The sequence below is a fragment of the Leptonychotes weddellii genome, chromosome 10, assembly GCF_054177405.1.
Source record: "Leptonychotes weddellii isolate Sample4059 chromosome 10, ASM5417740v2, whole genome shotgun sequence".
In the NCBI taxonomy this organism is placed as follows: domain Eukaryota; kingdom Metazoa; phylum Chordata; class Mammalia; order Carnivora; family Phocidae; genus Leptonychotes; species Leptonychotes weddellii.
The window spans coordinates 99,113,129-99,132,399 of record NC_138378.1 but is presented as its reverse complement, the minus strand read 5'-3'; the positions used below and the strand labels follow the sequence as shown (position 1 = coordinate 99,132,399).

The 19,271-nt window shown below is 41.4% G+C and overlaps 1 protein-coding gene across 14 annotated transcripts in view; it reads left to right on the top strand.

Moving 5' to 3' along the window:
• The window catches only part of LTBP1 (latent transforming growth factor beta binding protein 1), a 255,388-nt gene that overhangs the window by 193,632 nt on the left and 42,485 nt on the right, over positions 1–19,271 (top strand). For 8 of the 14 annotated variants that reach the window (XM_081796946.1, XM_081796942.1, XM_081796945.1 and 5 more), the window contains 2 exons: positions 12,278–12,403; positions 15,718–15,861. The exons of 3 other annotated variants lie outside the window; for them this stretch is intronic. In XM_081796946.1, the coding sequence (XP_081653072.1) occupies positions 12,278–12,403; positions 15,718–15,861 (270 nt within the window). The remainder of the gene's footprint in view (positions 1–12,277; positions 12,404–15,717; positions 15,862–19,271) is intronic. 3 more of the 14 variants (XM_081796943.1, XM_081796947.1, XM_081796951.1) reach the window with 1 other exon arrangement.

Genomic DNA, 19,271 nt, shown 5'->3' with positions numbered 1-19,271 from the left:
TTATTTGTTTCAGGGGTACAGGTCTGTGATTCATCAGTCTTACACAATTCACAGCGCTCACCATAGCACATACCCTCCCCAATGTCCATCACCCAGCGACCCCATCCCCCCAACCCCCCACCACTCCAGCAACCCTCAGTTTGTTTCCTGAGATTAAGAGTCTCTAATGGTTTGTCTCCCTCTCTGGTTTTGTCTTGTTTCATTTTTCCCTCCCTTCCCCTATGATCCTCTGTCTTGTTTCTCAAATTCTTCATCTTAGTGAGATCATATGATACTTGTCTTTCTCTGACTGACTTATTTGACTTTGTTTCCTTGCTTTCAATTGTAGTTGCAATTACTGAGAACTGCTTTGGTTTTTTAACTTAAAATATGTGTGTACTATTATTAATAATAGAATTTTTCTCATGTAATTTTTTTTAAGATTTTATTTATTTGAGAGAGAGCCAGCACAAGCAGGGGGAGGTGCAGAGGGAGAGAGACAAGCAGGCTCCCGCTGAGGGGGGGGGGGACCTGATGAGGGGCTCGATCCCAGGACCCTGAGATCATGACCCTGAGAAGTGTCTGACTTCTGACTTAACTGACTGAGCCACCCAGGTGCCCCTCCTGTAATTTTTATCATTTCAAGCAAAATACTTCATTTTAAAATAAAGACATTGGGGCACCTGGGTGGCTCAGTCCGTTAAGCGGCTGCTTTCAGCTCAGGTCATGATCCTGGGGTCTTGGGATCTAGCCCTGCATCCGGCTCCCTGCTCAGTGGAGAGCCTGTTTCTCCCTCTCCATCTGCCTGTCACTCTGCCTACTTGTGCGCTCTGTCTCTCTCTCTGTCAAATAAATAAATAAAATCTTTAAAAAAAAAATAAAATAGAATACTTTTTTAAAAAGACATTCTAGGCTTTTTTTGTCTGTTGAATTGAAAGACATTTAAATGTTTTCAGTTCTTAAATTCTTTTTAGAATATTTATGATTATTCTACTTTTGTTTATATGGTTTTATTTTACTCATTTGCTTTTTCTGGTTACAGTGCCATCTATACTTGTGTATACACTCAAGTCAAAGAATTTTCTCCTTTCAGTATCTTCAAATAATTGTTTGCAAATATATAATTTTTCTGATTTTAAGAGTAGCATGTGCTCATTGTAGAAAATTTAGAAAATGCTCACAAGTATAAAATCATTTATCTACCAGCCAGTTAATATTTGGGCTCTTTTTTTTTTTAGAGTTTTCATTTATTTGTTAAAATAAGATCTTATACTTTTTATCTTAACTCTTTCATTTTACATTATATTTTTTGTATTTTGTTGATCTTTAAAAATAAATTTTTGATGACCACGTAATTCCATAGCATTATTGTACCATATATTTGTAAAAGTATCTTCTGAACTATGGAGATAAAGACTGTTTCCTTTGTTGTTGTTGCCATTTAGTGCCCTATGAATACACTTGTATATACATGTTTATTTTCATCAGTGATCATGTCCCTAGACTAGATTGGAGGATACTTAATACAGATCCAAGGACACTGGGGGCGCTTGGGTGGCTCATTAGTTAAGTGTCTGCCTTCAGCTCAGGTCATGATCCCAGGGTCCTGGGATCGAGCCCCGCATCCGGCTCCCTGCTCCGCGGGGAGCCTGCTTCTCCCTCTCCCACTCCCCCTGCTTGTGTTCCCTCTCTCGCTGTCTCTCTCTCTCTCTTTGTCAAATAAATAAATAAAATCTTAAAAAAAAAAAAAAGATCAAAGGACACTGGCAACCTTACAGGTCTTAACAACACCTGGGACCCACCTTGCTTTCCAGAAATGTTCTGCTGGTTTCTGCTTCCATTACCACTCAGTGAGACCTAGCTCTTGACACTCTCAAGAAGCTAATGTTGCTATTTTTCTGTTGATTTGATAAGGAGAAAATAATATCTCCTTTTAATGTGCCTTTACTACCAGTTAGTTTAACTTCTTTTATATTTATGTCTTCTGTGAAATATTGTTTTGCCTATATGAGGTGGAGTTTGTGTTTTTCTGACCGATTTATGTGTATTAAGGATAATAATGATTTATCAATATTTTATAGATATTTACCCCATTCTTTAATTTGCCTTTTAATTTTATGATGCTGTTATTTCTGTCCTAGCTTTTTACTTTGCCATTTTCTGTATTCTGTTGCGATCAACTGTATACTTTTATTTCTTAGCGTATTTTATCTTCGTGGTGTTGTTTTTGTATTTAACTCTTTCATACTCTGGGATACAAAAATGAATATTTTCTTGCCATTCAGTTTGTTCTTTTATCTTCATCTTAGAAGAGCTTTTCAAGTTTGCCTTTGAAAGTTTCAGATACAAGTTTCTGCATTATAAATTCAGCTTTTCAAACTCCAGTGCAGCTTTAACGTACTGTTGCTTTTGATTAGGTGGAACACGGCTATGTCACCAGCTGCTCTTCCAGCCCAGCGCCACTGCTTCAGTGGCTCTTTGTCCCAGGCTATGGCTGTGAGTGCTCAGCCTTGGGTTTTGGTGGTAATGTGATGCACCATCTTTTTAGGGTCTTCATAAGTATCTAGTGAGGGGAGGAAGATGCTGTGTGATTAGACACACTTTTCAACACAAGGTTGGGTCAAAAAAGCTTCCAGGAGGCTACAGCTGAGCCTTGACAGGCTTGGAGGCTTGGAGAACAGGCTTGGAAAAAATGCCACAAGCAAAGATTTGCAGACATGAAATACTGGAAAAGTTCAGGAACACTAAATAAATTAGTTTCAGTTGAATACGTAAAAGGGGAAAAAGTGATACATAAGATACAGCCAGAGAGGTAGGCCAAGGCTGGATCGTGGAAGCTTTGCTGGCTTTTGTATTAAACAAGTAATATGCTGAGTGTTGCCATTGCACACCTGTTATATGCCAGACTTGGTTCCAAACTATGGGCATGTGGTGATGAGCAAAACAGGTATGGTCTCTGCCTTCGAGGATCTGCATGTGCACAGGGCAAGCAGTAAATATACATATAAGCTTTCCAAACAGCATGTAACCACAAACCATTACAGCTGCTATGAAGGAAAGAGAAGAGTCAGTGAGCAGGAGGAAGAGGGAAAGCTCTCTTAGGAAGTGGCATTTGAGCTGAGCTCTAAAGAGTGAGTTAGCTGCTGGAAGAGTGGGCTGGGATGGCAGGCGGGGTAGAGCATTCCCAGGTGGAGGTGTAGTGACGGCAGAGACTCTGAGGCAGGGAAGTAGTAGATGCATTCAGGGAAGTGAAAATGAAAAAGACCTGTGTTTGGTGCCTAGAGGGAAGGAGGCACAGTGACTCATGGGCTGGAGAGTCAGGGGCAGAATATGCAAAGCCTCCCAGGAAACATAAAGGGTTTGGATATCATTCTAAGTGTAAAAGAAACAGACTGGTTAATTTTTAAGGACAGCGATATACCATATGTCATCATTTTGAAGGTGTGTATTTTTTAATATTATAATATTTGGATGTTTCTTAGAGTTGATGTGATTTTTTTTAAAGCAGTATGAAATAGCTTGCAGAATTTTTTCCCCTTTCTTAGAGGCACATAAAATATTTGTGTCCTTTTCAGTGTGTGTACTCTTATATTTGATTTTACTCAGTACTCTATATTTTTAAAGCACACATCACTCAGGATGCTGTTTGGAAATGGGATTAGAAGGGCAAGAGAAAAGTCAGGAGGAGTCTTGCAGGATGTTGTTCAGGCCAAACATACTGGTCCTCAGGCTAGAGTAGTAACAGTGTGATGGAGAGAAATGAATGACTCAAGAAATCTTTTGAAATGGAACCCGGTCTGGGGTTAGAACATAGTGTTGGGGTGGATGTAGGGTAAGAAGGAGAAGGAATATTGAGGATAGATCTCTGGTTCTGGATTTAGCAAGTAGATATTTGCTGGCACTCTTTGGTCACGGGGGGTGGGGGGAGAAGGAAGCAGGTTTTTTTTAAAGATCACATTTATGATTTGGGTTTATTAGAGTTGCCCATGAAATATTCATGTGGTTGTATCAGGCAGGGAGTTGGATCAATTTAGATCTAGTGCTTGGAAGAAAAGTCTAGGCTGGAGATATAGCCTAGGAGTTATAAGATATAGATGGTATTGGAAGCTATTCCAATGGATGGGGCCATTAAGAGAGATCATAGAATGAGAAGAAAAGTGGGTCTAGGACTAAGCCCTGAGAAACACCAACATTTAGGAGTAAAGTTAAAGATTGTGTGGGAGTGGCCACGGGATTAAGAGGAAACCCAGGAGCATATAAGAACATAAAATCCAAAGGTAGAGGGTACTTAAAAAGAAGAGTGGTCAACTGTATTAAATACCACTGAGCAATCTGTGGAGATGCCAGTCAAGAAGAGTCCTTTGAATTTTACAAAATGATGACCTTATCAACAGCCGTTCCAGTGGATTAGTATATATGAGAGCTACCCAAGAACATATGAAAACTGATGGTGTGGATACGTGTGTAGAAAGGTCCAGAACTTTGGCTGTTAGAATTTAGGCTGAAAAATACAGTTCTAGCTAAAGGGCTTAGGTGCAAGGAGGCTCTTGGTTATTTTTAAGATGATAGCTGGAAGTTTTTGATCCTGATAGAATGACCCAAGAGAGAGGGAGAGAGGGAAGTAGAAGATGCAGGGGCAGTGGGGTCAGTTAGAAAAGCACAGATCTTGAGAAGCCAACTGTGGATGAGCTCCAGAAGATAGATGTCAGTGGCCTTGCTACTGTTATCCATGGAGAAAACCCGAAGAGGTCTAAGCAGAGCATTGTTTGATTGGACTGTTTCAGTAGGTTAATCATTCTCTCATTATGGTGGATGGATTTAGAGTGGCTGAAAGCACAGAACCCATTAGGATGCCACCGTGAGAATTCAGGTTAGAGATGACGAAGCCCTCGATAAGGCTGACAGGAGGGGAGAGCATGCATGGAGATAGAACCAAGAGAGAAAATCAGAAGAGTACGATAATTGGATTGTGGGGAGGTAATCAAGAATCCCATGCTTTTGGACTGGGATGTGATGTTTGTGTTTTTAGAGTGGTTTTCATTAGGATGTCTTTAACTATGGGTGGTGAATATATGTTGTTCACATAATGATTGATTAAAATCAGGGCAGAATTTTGGTTTACTTTCTCTGGAACTTCTAGCTGTTTCCAGAAATCAAATGGGAGCAAGCTCTGGGTAGTTTCTAAAGAACCACTTAAGTAAATCTTTTTTGAAGTAGTGGGTTTCAAAACTAGGAAGAAAATGATCTCTCATTGGCTAGTCTTGTTTTCTAGAATTTATGTCCATAAAGTTGGATTTGAAGTGTAATTTGCTACCTCTGTCATTTCTTGCTGCTTATTTTAGGCTACTAGCTTTCAGAACATACTTGTGACCATCGAGGTCCCCAGGTTCCCCCCCCCTTCTTTGTCATGTATCGGCATGGCAGTCAAACTCCGCACAAGAACGTAGTTTTGCTGTTTTCTGGCTCATCCCCATTTCTCAGAACAAAGCTAGTTTCCATAACACATAAGGCCCATATTCTTCAGCCTTGTTGATGTTGCCAGGCCTCAGTGGACCTTTTTCTTTTAAAGGCTCTTTCCATATCCTATTGTATCGTCTGGACCATCTCCAAATCCAGTTTTTAATTTCCTATTGGCTAAATTTTATTTTTTTTCTTTAGGCCTCGCACTCCTCTTGCGTTTAATCCTGGCTTCTCTCCTGTGCTGTGAGAGAGACCTTAATCTGTTTTGGGCCAGCCGCCATGCCATTTTAAAATTCCTTTGGGCAGCTGTGCAGCTGGTTTAACATTGTTCAATCCCACTTCTTGGCTGGGATTTACTGTCTCTTGGTCAGCTTCCGTTCCTTTCAGTAAGAAGTATGAGGGCTGCATTTCCCCTGAAGCAGGAGCCCTACATCCCTTCCATTGTAAGCCTCTCCACCCCTCCCCCCCACTTTTTTGGCTTTATTTTCCAAGGATTCTGGCACCAAATATTTAACCAATTGCAGTTGGTCAGGAAGCCCTGGGCTGAAATGGTGGGTCATTCCTTTTTATGAAGAAATTCAGAGAGCACCCCTGCTAGACATGGTCCTGGGATTTTCCGTGACTGCAACACAATTGGTGCTTGACGGGCCTTTCTTGCAAGGATCTCCCAGAAATGTGCCTCTTCAGGACATACAGCACCTTGGGTATTTAGGTTTCAAGTCTGATACTACTTGACATTCAGGCCTTGTGTAAGGGTAAGAGGTGGGTACTTGATTAAACTGTAAGTCAATAGGAAATAAGTCGAAAAGTGAGTGTCCTGACTTACATCTTTGTAATGAAAACACACCAGTATGCTCGTTGGACACACAGACATGTGTTTCTCATCCTCTTGCACTGGCCTTTTATAACCATCACTGTGGTGGGAGGCAAGACGTTGGGATGGGTAGAGCCACAAACTTAGATTAAGAAGGTTGTTCCTTCACTGGGCTCTGTTCCTTTGCCAGCTCTGTTTGGGTAACCTTGAGGCAAGTTGCTTTGCCTCTCTCGGCCTCAGCTTTCTGGTTCTTAAAATGAAGGGGTTGAACTGGATAGTCTTCAAAGTCCCTTTAAGTTGAGATGAACCCTATCATCCATATAAAGATGTTTTGATGACATGCTCAACCATGCAGCTGTGGAGATTTTCCTGTGAATGATCCACTACCAAAAATGGGACTCAGTTTCTGTCATCCACCTCTCTAGAGGGTTCTGGCAGTGGCACGAGGCTCATTAGAGAGCTTTTGCTTCCAACAGGTAGTTATGTCCTACTCAGAAAAAGGAAAAAGAAAATCAACCACACAAAGATAGGACACGTTAAGAAAGAAAAAGAAGCGCTTTTTTCTTAGTTCAGAACAAGAAGCTGAGGGGTGTAGCTGAGAGGAAGAAAACCAAATCATTTCATTGACAAAGTACATACAAATACTCCTTTCTCCCCATGCCCATACTTTGTGGTATATAGTACAGAAAACCTAATAGAATCATTGGGGTTTTGTTAGGAATTTCATTGTTGAGGTCTTTGAACATAGTTGTAATTTTCTGGTGAGTAAATAAGCCTTATCCCAGAACCCCAGTCCCTTTTAGAAGATCATGCCTCTTTTCCATACTTTCACCTTATTTTATAGTTCACTTTACCTAAGGGAGAAGATGACACCAAGTATCTGGCCTTATGCATTTATTTGAGAATTTGAGAAATGTGATTGGAGTTCTGCTCTTATATGTAAAATCCCTGATAATAATTAGTAGGTTTTGAAAAGCTTTGGTCTGTGGAGAAAATGTACCAGGTAAAAAGCAATTGGGCAAGGAAAATAGATCTACCAGATGGGTCAAAAGTTAAGACCTTCAAAATGTGGGCCTGTGTAGTCATTGACAGGTTGCTACTTTAAAAATGATCCACTGGTAGGTAGTTCCAGTTATCCAGAATGATGCTCTATTTCTCTTTCTGATGGTTATATTAATCTTATTATTAGAGAATTCATATCAGTGATCCACTATCCTTGGTCTGTGTAATTCTTCCTTGAATTCATATCCATATCCATAATATTTATATCTGCCTTGCTCTATCAAATATTAATAGCAAAAACTTGCATGAGAAATCAGCAACCTTAAGGAGCATAACTAATTCATCTGGGTTGCCAACTGAGAGATTTCTGGAAAGTCATTTTTTTGTCACTCATCTAGGAGATGCTATGACTGTGTGATAATATCATGCATGGCCCTTCCAGATGCCTAGGCAAAATTGGTTTTAGTAATTTAATAGAATGACCCCTTCATTAAGCAAAGAGAAAACCTGTCATATTAGCATCATTCAGAATGGAGTTTCATATTCAAAAGTCAGCTTCAATAAAACAAGATGGCATTCACTTGTCCATTTAATGAAGCTTGCATCTTGATAGGGCTTTTATTCTCACATAATAATAAATGTTCTTGCATTTAGCTTTATTTTTATAGAGTTGATCTTAATTATAGCAGGTCTTAGAACTTTATAGACAGGACTAACAATGGAAAAATATCTCAGCACTCACATCATCAAAGACCATTCTAATGAAATAATGTTGTTTTATACAGGTCATTAGAGAAGTAAAAGGAATGTTGTCCTTTTGTTCAGCTATTACCTTACCTCATTGTTGAAAACATGAAACTGCTGAGAGTTACAGTATATCATTTTCATAAAATATGAGTTGTTGAAGAGCTAGTCTCCAGCAGGCATTCCACGTTATTTTTTCCTATTCATTCAAATCCAAAATATTGCTCATCTAAACTTTCTGTGTTAATCACTGGTACATTAAGTCTGAGACTGCACAATGCCCAGTAATTCATAACCGTCTCAGGACTTGTTCACCTTAAGGTCAGCTTCTCAGTGCCTGAGCTGGTGGTCATTAACACGAAGTCATCATCTGCTGTGACTTCACAGAATTAACGAAAAGGAAAGCAAGAGATGTTACTGTAAGAATCTGGACTAAAAGCCGCCAGATTTTCGGCACTGGTTTTCCTTCCTCCTCCTTTGTTTTCTTTCTCATTTTAGTAGGGAGCTAAGCTGCCGGCAAGATTCAATTGGAGGTTCTCCACCCCAAACAGTGGACTGGTGGGGTACAGAATGGCACAAAATGCCCTGGGAGGAGAGAGGATGGACCCTGAAGTCTGACACTTGGGAGGTGTCCCTTGGACTGACTGCAGATGGGCCAGGAGGAGTTTCTGAGCAAAGCAGATAATGGGGACACTTTCTAGTGGAGGGAGGGAGTGGAGGGTTCCAAGTCAGGGAGAAATCAAAGACCATAGGGTTTTCAAGAAACTCTGGTATCCTGAGACAGCTGGGACATAAAGCAGGAAGGAAATGTTGGTTAAGAACTCTGGCTGGAGGTTTAGGCAGGAGCCTGAGGAGGACGGGTCCTCTGTGCTCTGCCAAAGAGAGTGGTCGGTGTCCTCCAGCCAAGAAGAGATACTGAATATTCTGAACAAGGGAGTGTCACTGACAGGTTTGCAGTTGGTGGAGAATGGATTAGAGGAAGGGAGGCAAGACTGGGGATAAGGAGTGTGAGGAGTACGGGGAAGACAGATAAGAGGGTATGATAGAGGAGGGACAGAACAGAGGAGAGAAGGAAGCCTGCCCCCAAGATTTCTAGCTAGGGTGACTGGTTGGAGTCTCTGATGAGAGAATATAGGAGAAATGGGGGTGAGGTGAGGAGGGGGATCATAGTAAGTTCATTTATCATGAACATGTCCCATAGTATCAGATAAATGGTTTTAAAGGCCAGAGGTCAACCTTTGAGAAAGACTGGGATATCATCAGTATATAATTGGCAATTTGAAGCATTTCTGAGTTTCTTTCCAGCCCTTAAATCTTGTGGCTCAGTGAATAATCTCTTAGACAAATACCCATTTCCGGAAGACTAAAATTAGTAGTAGCCTGCCTTAAGTGATTTGATGATACTCTGTAGTTACTGCTCTCCCGGTTGTGATCAGCAAATAAATTGTAGCCTTATGCTGACATTGGAAACCATCAGAACAGATTTACTGCATGTCATCTTTGTGTTCGATGTTGCAGGGGAGAGTCAGTTTTTTAGATGTGAAACAATGTCATTGAGTTTTTGGTTCAAGTTGAGGTAAGAGAGGCAAAAAAGGACAGAAATACCAGAGATTTGTCAGTAAGCTCAGGAAGTGCGGTTTAGGAAGAATACGGTGAATTTGGTTTCAGGCTTGATAAGTTTGAGACTAGAGCGGAAGATGAAATGGAAACGATTGAGAATAAGAAGGATCCTGGCTGAAGATGAAGTTTTGGGATTCATTCTGAGGACCATGGTAATTGAAGTCCAGATTATCTGGAAAGGGTGGGATGGGGTAGCATGGAGGAAGCAGCATGTCCCAGGGCGGCCCGAGCCCTGGCAGACCCCCTCTTCAGGCTGCGGAAGGATGAGGGCCGGCCAACGTGGTTAAAAGTCGAACAAGAATAATACTCTGTCCTGGGATACGGAAAGAGAGAGTTCAAGGAGGGAGTTGGCCAGTCTTGGGGGTCAAGGATGATGGTGGCTGGCTGGAAAATGATCATCAAATTTACGGACAGGTCAGCCATTGGTGGCCTTTCTCAGAGGAGCTTCATGGAATAGAGAGTGAGAAAGTGAGTTTGTAGGTCAAGAGGGAACAGGGGGAGGAATAATAGTAATACTAATGGTTGGTCCGTATTGTATGCTTCCTATGTCACATGCCAGGTAATGTTCTAAGCACTTTATACATGTACTTTGTTGAGTCCTCACAGTAATTTTAGGAATATACCAATGTTACTAGTATAGTATGGTTACTAGTTGTTTGTTTTTTTTTAACTGATGAGGTATGTGAGGAACAAAGGCAGTGCATGTAGATAGTTCTTCTGAGACATTTTGCAACAGTAGAATGAATGGAAAAGCACAGTAGGTGACATCATAGTGAAGTGAATGCTTTTCCAAGAGATTTTAACATGTTTGAAGTCAGCGAAGGGAAGAGTAGCTGAGGATGCTAGAGAAGGATGAACAGGTAGGACTCGAGGGAGGAGAGAGTGGTAGGGAAAGAGCCCGGCCTTGAAAGGAGAAGGGACAGTTTTGTTTGAGTGGAGAAAGGTAAGAAAAGTGGGTAGTCACTCAGAGTTTACAATTCAGAAGTGAGATAGTCTCTGAACTTACTCTCAATTATGTTAAAAAATTAGGAAGTGAGACAGCTACCAAATCATCATTGCGTTTATCTTCTTTTTCTTCTGGAAAGTTTCCTGACTCAACATTAAGAACTTTAGAAAGAGCAGGGCCACCTGGCTGGCTCAGGAGCGTGTGACTCTTGATCCTCAGGGCTGTGAGTTTGAGCCCCATGTTGGGTGTAGGGATTACTTAAATAAATAAAACTTTTAAAAAAAGTGAGGAAGAGGAAAGTTCAGTTTTATTAACTCCTCCAAACTAAATTCTGTCAAGGGCTACTTAACTTACCATTTAAAAAATTTTTTTTAAAGATTTTGTTTATTTGAGAGAGAGAAAGAGAGCACGAGTGGGAGGGGGGAGCAGAGGGAGAGGGAGAAGCAGACTCCCCAACGAGCAGGGAGCCCGATGCAGGACTCGATCCCAGGATCCTGGGATCATGACCTGAGCCGAAGGCAGACGCTTAATGACTGAGCCACCCAGGCGCCCAACTTATCATTTTTTTTAAATCATTTGTTATCTTCCCATGTGTTTTTTTTTTTTTTTAAAGATTTATTTATTTGAGAAAGCGAGAATGAGAGAGAGAGAGTACATGACGGGGGGAGGGCCAGAGGGAGAAGCAGGCTCCCCGCTGAGCAGGGAGCCCGATGCGGGACTCGATCCAGGGACTCCAGGATCATGACCTGAGCCGAAGGCAGTCGCTTAACCAACTGAGCCACCCAGGCACCCCTTCCCATGTGTTTGGATGCAGTAATTGCATTTTCTTAATTGTTTCTCCAAAAGCCTGTATTTGGGGAGCGTGTAATCCAGAGTCAGAGAGGACAGAACCTGACAGATGGAAGTGTGCGGTGTGGAGGTAAACCAGGAAAAGGGGAAGGGGAAGGAAAAAGGCGAAGTCAGTTAGTCACCGTAAGGATAAAGAAGTGTGTCTGAAAGTCTGTTCGTAACTTCATAATCGAGACATCACTTTTATGAGAACATTTTTATTGGGGAAGAAAAGGCATAGGAACACTATCATCAAGTTTATAGAGAACACAATGAATTTGCAAGTGGGCCACTGGCCAACCAGTGGGAGCAACAGTGACATTTAGGACCTTGAGTGGCTTTAACTTGGTGACAGGAAGTCTTCTCTTGTGAACGAGTCAGGCTGCCTGGCTATGTTGCTGAACTCATCAGATTCTCTGTCTCCCTCCTCCCCTCCTCCGTCCCTGGGAATGCTCTTGAGATTTGCCCAAGGTTATCTGTAGGGTTGAGTGAGCCATCTCTGCAGAAGGAACTGTGAGCGTTGACCGCGACCCAGGAAGGTGACAATACTTCCATGGGTTTCTCCGGTAGGAGAATATACTCTCCTTGGAAATAAAGGATTGGAAGCAGGTAGAAAACACTGACCGTGGCGATTACAGCAGCTCTTTCTGTTCGAAAACATTTCCTGAGGGAAGTAAACGTTTTCTCACAGAGCCCAGCGTTTGTCTGTGAAGACATTTTCATCAAAACATTTTATTGATGTGTAAAATGTTTTAGAAGTTCATTCTGTGTAAACATGATCATCTCATGCTAATCGAGGTGTGCCGAGCACCTCTGTCTGTCCATTACTATCTGGTGTTTGTCAGTCTGTGTTTTGTGTCTGATGTTAAATGTCTTTTTTGCAGATATTGATGAATGTGTGAACAACACTGTTTGTGACAGTCACGGGTTTTGTGACAATACGGCTGGGTCCTTCCGCTGCCTCTGTTATCAGGGCTTTCAGGCGCCACAGGATGGGCAAGGGTGTGTGGGTGAGTGTTTAGATTTCTTTCCACAGCATGTTTCACGTCCCCCCTATTGAAATGCCATCAGAGTTATCAAGAACAGGAGAGATTGTAAGCAAGGTAATTTGGATAGAATTTCATCCTCATGCGATTTTGTCACACAGTTTGGGAGTGTGCAGAAACGTTAGAAATAGAGAAATTCAGACATTAAGAAATAGAGAAGAAGAACTTTGAATTTCCTGTATATTAAAAAAGAACATCTGTTTAAACTCTGAGCTGTGGATATGGAGCCCTTCTGCAGAGTCCCTCCTGCACAGGAAATAGTCTGGTGTGTGGTGTGGCTTGTCTGTCTTCAAGATGTACCTCCTTAGGCAGTGCAGTTAAGGAAAAGTGTTGGCAGGAGTTTCATTTTCCAGGAATGACACCTGTAAAATGATGCTTTGGACTTGCAACTCTGTTTCTTCAGTCTGTCTGGGATTGACAGAGCTGGGAGGCATCTTGAATATCATCAGATGTCCTAGAACAGCGTCCAGCACATGCTCCTATAGACAACCCATTTCATATTCCATTTTCTGATCAGCTGTGATTTCTTTAAACCAAATTCATTATGAAACATTTGCAGTGGGAGCCATGAACTGGGAAAGAAGAAAGGTTATTAAATTCAGAACATCACAGGTAACGAGGCTTTTTCTTTACTCTTACTCTGTTCATTTCATAGCAGGCACTGTCTCAGGAGGAGTCCGTAACTTCTGAGTTTGAACATTTGCAACTCAAAGCATTAATTCATTTCCTGTCCAGATTAAACGGGGAACGCAAAACTGATTTGGAGGTTTAGTGATGAAATCACCCCCGTGAATAGTCACCACTTTTACTCTAACACTGTCATAGTTGCTGGTTCCAACTCCTGCTTTAGTCTCCTTTGCACCACAATGCAGGCAAGAAAACTTGTCTAAATATTTTGACTAAACAGGTCTTGTGACCTGGCTGCCACTCCTCAGCCTCAGCACCTCCTTCTTCGCTTCCAGTGACATAAAACTGCTTGTGGTGGCTCACGGCTGTGCAGCGATTCAGCTGTTGTTTGCTCCTTCTGCTGGAAACATCTTCCCAGCTTCCCCTTGCCTGAGTAGGGATGCATCCCACTGCCTCCTGAGGGTACTGTCCCTCTCCTCCCCGACACTGCCCCTGCTCCATCTTTGTCTCTCCAGCTCGATGCTGAACCCTCCTCCTGCTTCCAGAATACCTTCAGCAGATTCAGTTACAGTACTTAGAAACTTTGGGGCTGTCATTTGTGTAGATGGCCTGCAGCTGCCCTCTCCGAGGCCTCAAGAGTCCTGGTCTCTCTGCCCTGGCTGGGGCTCATAGTTGGCCTATTGTAGGTGCACAGCAGATTTTAACTGTTACCTGTTAAGATAGCAGATGTCCCGCCATCGGGGCCTCCTGAGCCCCCGATTGAGGTTCACTTCTAACCAGTCAGACGAGCACACCGAACCCATCTTGACATTCTGTTTCAGCCCACGAAACACCACCCTTAGAGGAGGGATTTTACTGAACTCAGCAGGTGTCATTTCATCTGTTTATTCACTCTTTCAAAAATATTAACTGAGCACCTACTATATACAGTTCCTGCTGGGTGTTCTGTAGAATTTAAGAGTTGAATCAGCCCTGAGACCAAACTTTGACCATTCTGTTTCCTCTACTTGGACCCTTCCTGTGCCTGCCCACCCCCCCCACCCCCCGCCCCGCCAGCCCCCTGCCAACTCTGCTCCTTATCACCTCCTCATCCTTCAGATGGAACTTGGCTCCAATATCATTTCCCTAACCCGCCCCTACCCTGAAGGTCCACTGCTCCATGCTTGCCTTGCACTTTTCATTCTTAGCACTTAATCGCGGCCTGTGAGATCATCTGGCTGATTTCTCTGGCTTGACTATAAGCTCTGTGAAGGCAGGAGTTGGGCCTGCCTGCGTCATCATTGTTTCCCCAGTGCCTGGCACGCAGGAGTAAACCAGAAAGTACTTTTTGATTGAGTAAATTCATTCTCATGGGAGAGATACCAAGAGTCATGTAAATAATACAAGTTAGAAATTTACCAAATTGATAAATGTGAACTGGCAAATTTCTAAAGTCAATTTTTCTGGTCTAAATTATGACTGTCTGGGTTGATTAAATATGCCAACTCTCTGCTTTCTTTCATGTTATAATACCTTTTCATAAGCAAAACCCAGCTCATTAGGTTTATATCTGTTTATATACAAAGTGAAATGGAAAACTGAGGTAATTATCCAAATAAGTCAAGATACATAAACTTTTTGTCCAATTAACTGGGTATAGCAGGTGAAAATAAGATTTCTCTTTTCCCTGAATGATTTGGATAATTGCTCAAATATTTAACTTTGTATAAACCATCTCAAAGTGTGCTCATGAGAGCTGATGTTTGTACTTGTTTAAGGCATAAAGTACATGAGCATTTCAGATGTCAAGTCAAGTACTTTGTTGAACTGGGCATTCCTTACTAAAATTTCTTTGGACGAGACACGTTAAAATGTAGTATTGGGCAAGGTCAAACATTAGAATTAGCCCGTTTTAGGGCTATGTGCTTACATAATATTGAATAAAATGTACTCATTAGTAGATTCCTGGGCTGTGTTTTAATTACGTATAAAGTGCAGACAGAAAACACTTAGCAAAATAGAAAGGACACTGTGGAACACCCGCAGAACTTTTAAAGGCACAGCGCATGATAAGTTACTGGAATAATTTGTTTCGTGTGAATGATTAATGTAACCTGGTGAGTACTTACAGGGGTCTTTCCTTCATTTCCCAAAGGGATACACAACCTGATTTCTGGTTGTTAAAGTATGGACATTCTGGCTACTAGAGAATTGTATTTTCAGATATATGAATAGATTGAAAACAATATTGTAATGAGTGTAAGAAAGGTTGTTGTTTCTGAAGCGCCAGGTTTGCTAATTTTCCTTGAATCTAAAAGTGAGAGTGGACTGTCATGTCCTTTAAGACCTCATTATGTCAAGAAGTCAAGACAGAGAGAATTAAATGGGCAGAGTGTACATACCCTACTTGCAGGACAATCCCAGGACCCTCCGTAAAGTAGAATTGGAACGTGGAAACTTTGCTCTGTGTTTTCATGGTCCTTTTTACACAAACCGAATTGCACAGCCCATCCTTGAGGAGCCCCTTCCCCAGAAAATAGTGGAAGGGTTTGATTGCTCACTGGGGACCATTTGTGACCAGCAGACACCACTTAGCCCTGGTACAGCTAGTGAAATAAAGAGCTGTCAGGAGGGAGGCACTCATCTGACTTGCTCTGTGCTCCCTTTTCCAGATGTGAACGAATGCGAGCTGCTTAGTGGGGTGTGTGGTGAAGCCTTCTGTGAAAATGTGGAAGGGTCCTTCCTCTGTGTGTGCGCTGATGAAAACCAGGAGTACAGCCCCATGACTGGGCAGTGCCGCTCCCGGGCCTCGGGAGGTAAGTCACCGGGGCTCCTCTTGGGGACTTGTACCTACACAGGTTTGAGCCACACACTCTGGGAGTGAGGTAAGGAATAACCAAGTGTCCTGGCACACTGCTGTCTCTGGAAGCTTCCATGCTCTTTCCGAGTCTGCCTTATCAGTGAATTAGGATGTGATCAGTGATGACTATTTGAGCTAGATGGCCTCTGTCATGCTTTCCAACCCAGAGACGCCATGTGTAGGGTAAAGGATCCAAAACGATGAGAACATTCACTGGGACTTGCTTACTACTCAGAGAGCCATCAGCTCAGGGTTTAATATGGCATCATCTCATTAGGTTGCATAATCTTTCTTTCTTGGCCCTTGGAGAAATGTATCTTGACACTTCTCTAAATTAAAAGCAACATATAGGCCTCTCAGGATCTACAAAGACTTCCACTTGGAAGAGTTAAGGTGTTTTTTCAGAAATTGGCCCAGAGAGTGGCTGTGTTTGCATTCGTTTAAAATTTGATTTAGTCTGTGTCGTCATGGCACAAGTTGAAATGGAGAACTGATGGTTTTCCAGATAAATTAATCAACTTCCAGATCACTCTTTTAGTTTGTGCCATGTAGCTATAGCTTGGTTGTATTTTAAGGAAAGCAAAAGACCAAATGGTCATTTGAGAGCCAAATAAAATGAAACATTGGCCATTTGACTTTCTTGCTCAATCTCTCTGATTGTATCCATGCTTCTAAGAGAGCTCTCACTACTTCTCCACAGGGTACACTTGTTCTGTGTGGAATAACCATCTTTGCAAGTAATAAGGAATAAAATATAAAAATATTTTCACCTACACATATTCTTCTTAATTATTAAAAATAGAAAGAGGAGGAGTGCAGAATGACACAAAAAGACAGCAATTCAAAAACGTTGTCTGTGAAGGGGACTAGATGAAGTGTTATTGGAGGGAGGGGTCGCTCTTCATTCCAGTGACCACCGCTGTGACCCATGAGCCAAAGAGAAAAGACTTTTCCTTTCAGTTGTTCCTGTAGTAGCAAAAGCAAACACACAATCAAAAACCTGCATGGCCCATAAAAGGATTGGTTAAGTAACTATCTTTCTCTTATTTGTCTTTGGTTCTGTAGAGTAGCACCTCACCCACAGTATTATTTTGACTGAAGTCATTCACATGTCATACTATTGTACAGGCATTAAATGATTGATATGAAGATAAGGTAGTCAAGATAAATGCATGTGGTACAATGCTGAGTAACAAAGCAGGCTCTTTGAATGATTACAATCTGTGGTGGGAAGGAAGAGAAGACATTTAAGAAGATAATTATTGGAATTAATGGAAATTTTGCTTTTTCCTTTGTTTTCTAAACTTCTTATAATACTTTAAATTGGAATGACCACGGTGGTCTGCTGTTTTCCAGCTGTGTAAGCTTGGGCATATCATTCACCTTTTATGAGTTCTGATTTTCTGACTTATAAAATAGAAAGGTTATATTTACCTCACAGAATTTTATGAATTTTTTTTAAAATCCTGTATGTAAAAGCCATTTAATAACAGAGTACTATAGGAAGTAAGCTGTAATCCAAATACTTAAGTGATACCTATTTCTCATCTTTTTAGACTCTGTTCTGAAATGGTGGACCTTTTAACTATTTTTTCCCCTAGGTAGATATTTTTTTGCTAGAATGTTCTAGCAACATCAAAGAATGGTTCATTCACTTCACATAGATTTGAATGAAGTACATGTCTGAGATCCTAAAGCTTGCTCATTTCTTTTTTTATTTTTATTTATTTATTTATTTTTAAAGATTTTATTTATTTATTTATTAGAGAGCGAGCGAGAGAGAAACAGCATGAGAGAGGAGAGGGTCAGAGGGAGAAGCAGGCTCCCCGCTGAGCCGGGAGCCCGATGTGGGACTCGATCCCAGAACCCTGGGATCATGACCTGAGCCGAAGGCAGTCGCTTAACCAACTGAGCCACCCAGGCGCCCCCCCTTTTTTTTTTTTTAAAGATTTTATTTACTTATTTATTAGAGAGCGAGTGAGAGAGAAACAGCATGAGAGAGGAAAGGGTCAGAGGGAGAAGCAGGCTCCCCGCTGAGCCGGGAGCCCGATGTGGGACTCGATCCCAGGACCCTGGGATCATGACCTGAGCCGAAGGCAGTCGCTTAACCAACTGAGCCACCCAGGCGCCCCGCTCATTTCTTTTTTTAGAGATTAATGGTACCTTAATAGGGTCATGAGACCATCTGAACCATTTTGGGGGAACTGGAGTAGTTCATTATAAACTGCTTCTTAAAACTTTACAGTGATTCATTTTGTACAAGCCTTGTTCCTCATATCCTATTTTTAAGTTTTTCTGTAACAAAGTCCTTGACACTTGCTTTGCTTTTTTCCTCCCTTAGTGTCTTTGCTCTCTCAGTGACTGACTGACTCTTTCTGGAAAGTTCTCCCAGTCAGAGTTCACTATGTACTCTCCTGTGTTTTTTAAAGAACTTCATTTTGAATACTCAGCTTCATAAATCTTGTCTACCAATGGATACATAGTTTCTTTTCCTCTTAACTTTGTATCTAATCTTTCCATTTATGGTTTCTTCCATATTTCCCCCCATAGTTCTCTGGCTTTTGCTAAATATCGCACATACCCAGTTGTTTTTATTGGTCCATGTCAGTATAATCTGACTAATTTATACAGTTCCTGGCAGCTCTCACTACTGTACCTCAATTTGCATAGTTCTTGGCAAACTTTAACTGATGATATGCAGTCTTAAGATTGTCTATGATGACATCTTCATCTGAGCAATTCTCTGTCAGGGTCCTGAGAGACAGGCCAGCTATAAACTGCAGGAGGAGATTTCTCTCTCTGACTTCATCAGGGTCAGGAATTGATCTGCTGTTAAAAAAGGTGATTGAAGCTGGAAATCCTAAAAAAGATAATATAGTTTTTAAGTATTTACATTTTAACTTAAAGCACACAAAGGTACATTCATTTGCCGATCTTTGAAGGAAGGCCAAAGTCTTTCTTCGAGTAGAAGTCCACTCTTAGAGACCTGCCTGGCTTGTCCTGCATAAACTATGTTATGCATGATCGACAGCACCCACTTTAAAGGGAGTAAGAATTTAAAGGCCTTTGCAAAGTAAATGAGTATAAAATCCCTCTAGATTTTTATAGTTTTTCTCGAGTTTTTTTTATAGATGTCTTATCTGCATCTAATATGATAGCGTTGTTTTTACTGAATCAGCTTTAGTCTTTCCAAACCTTGAACTTGTTCCATAAACAACTCTTCTTAATGCATATTTTATTGATTTGTATACTGTTTAGTTATGTAATTACAACAATTAATACACTGGCAGAGAATGTTTGAGAATAAACACAGCTGAGTCTTGGTCAGCATACTGCTCAGCATGTGAGAGTAGAAGTTGTGTGCTC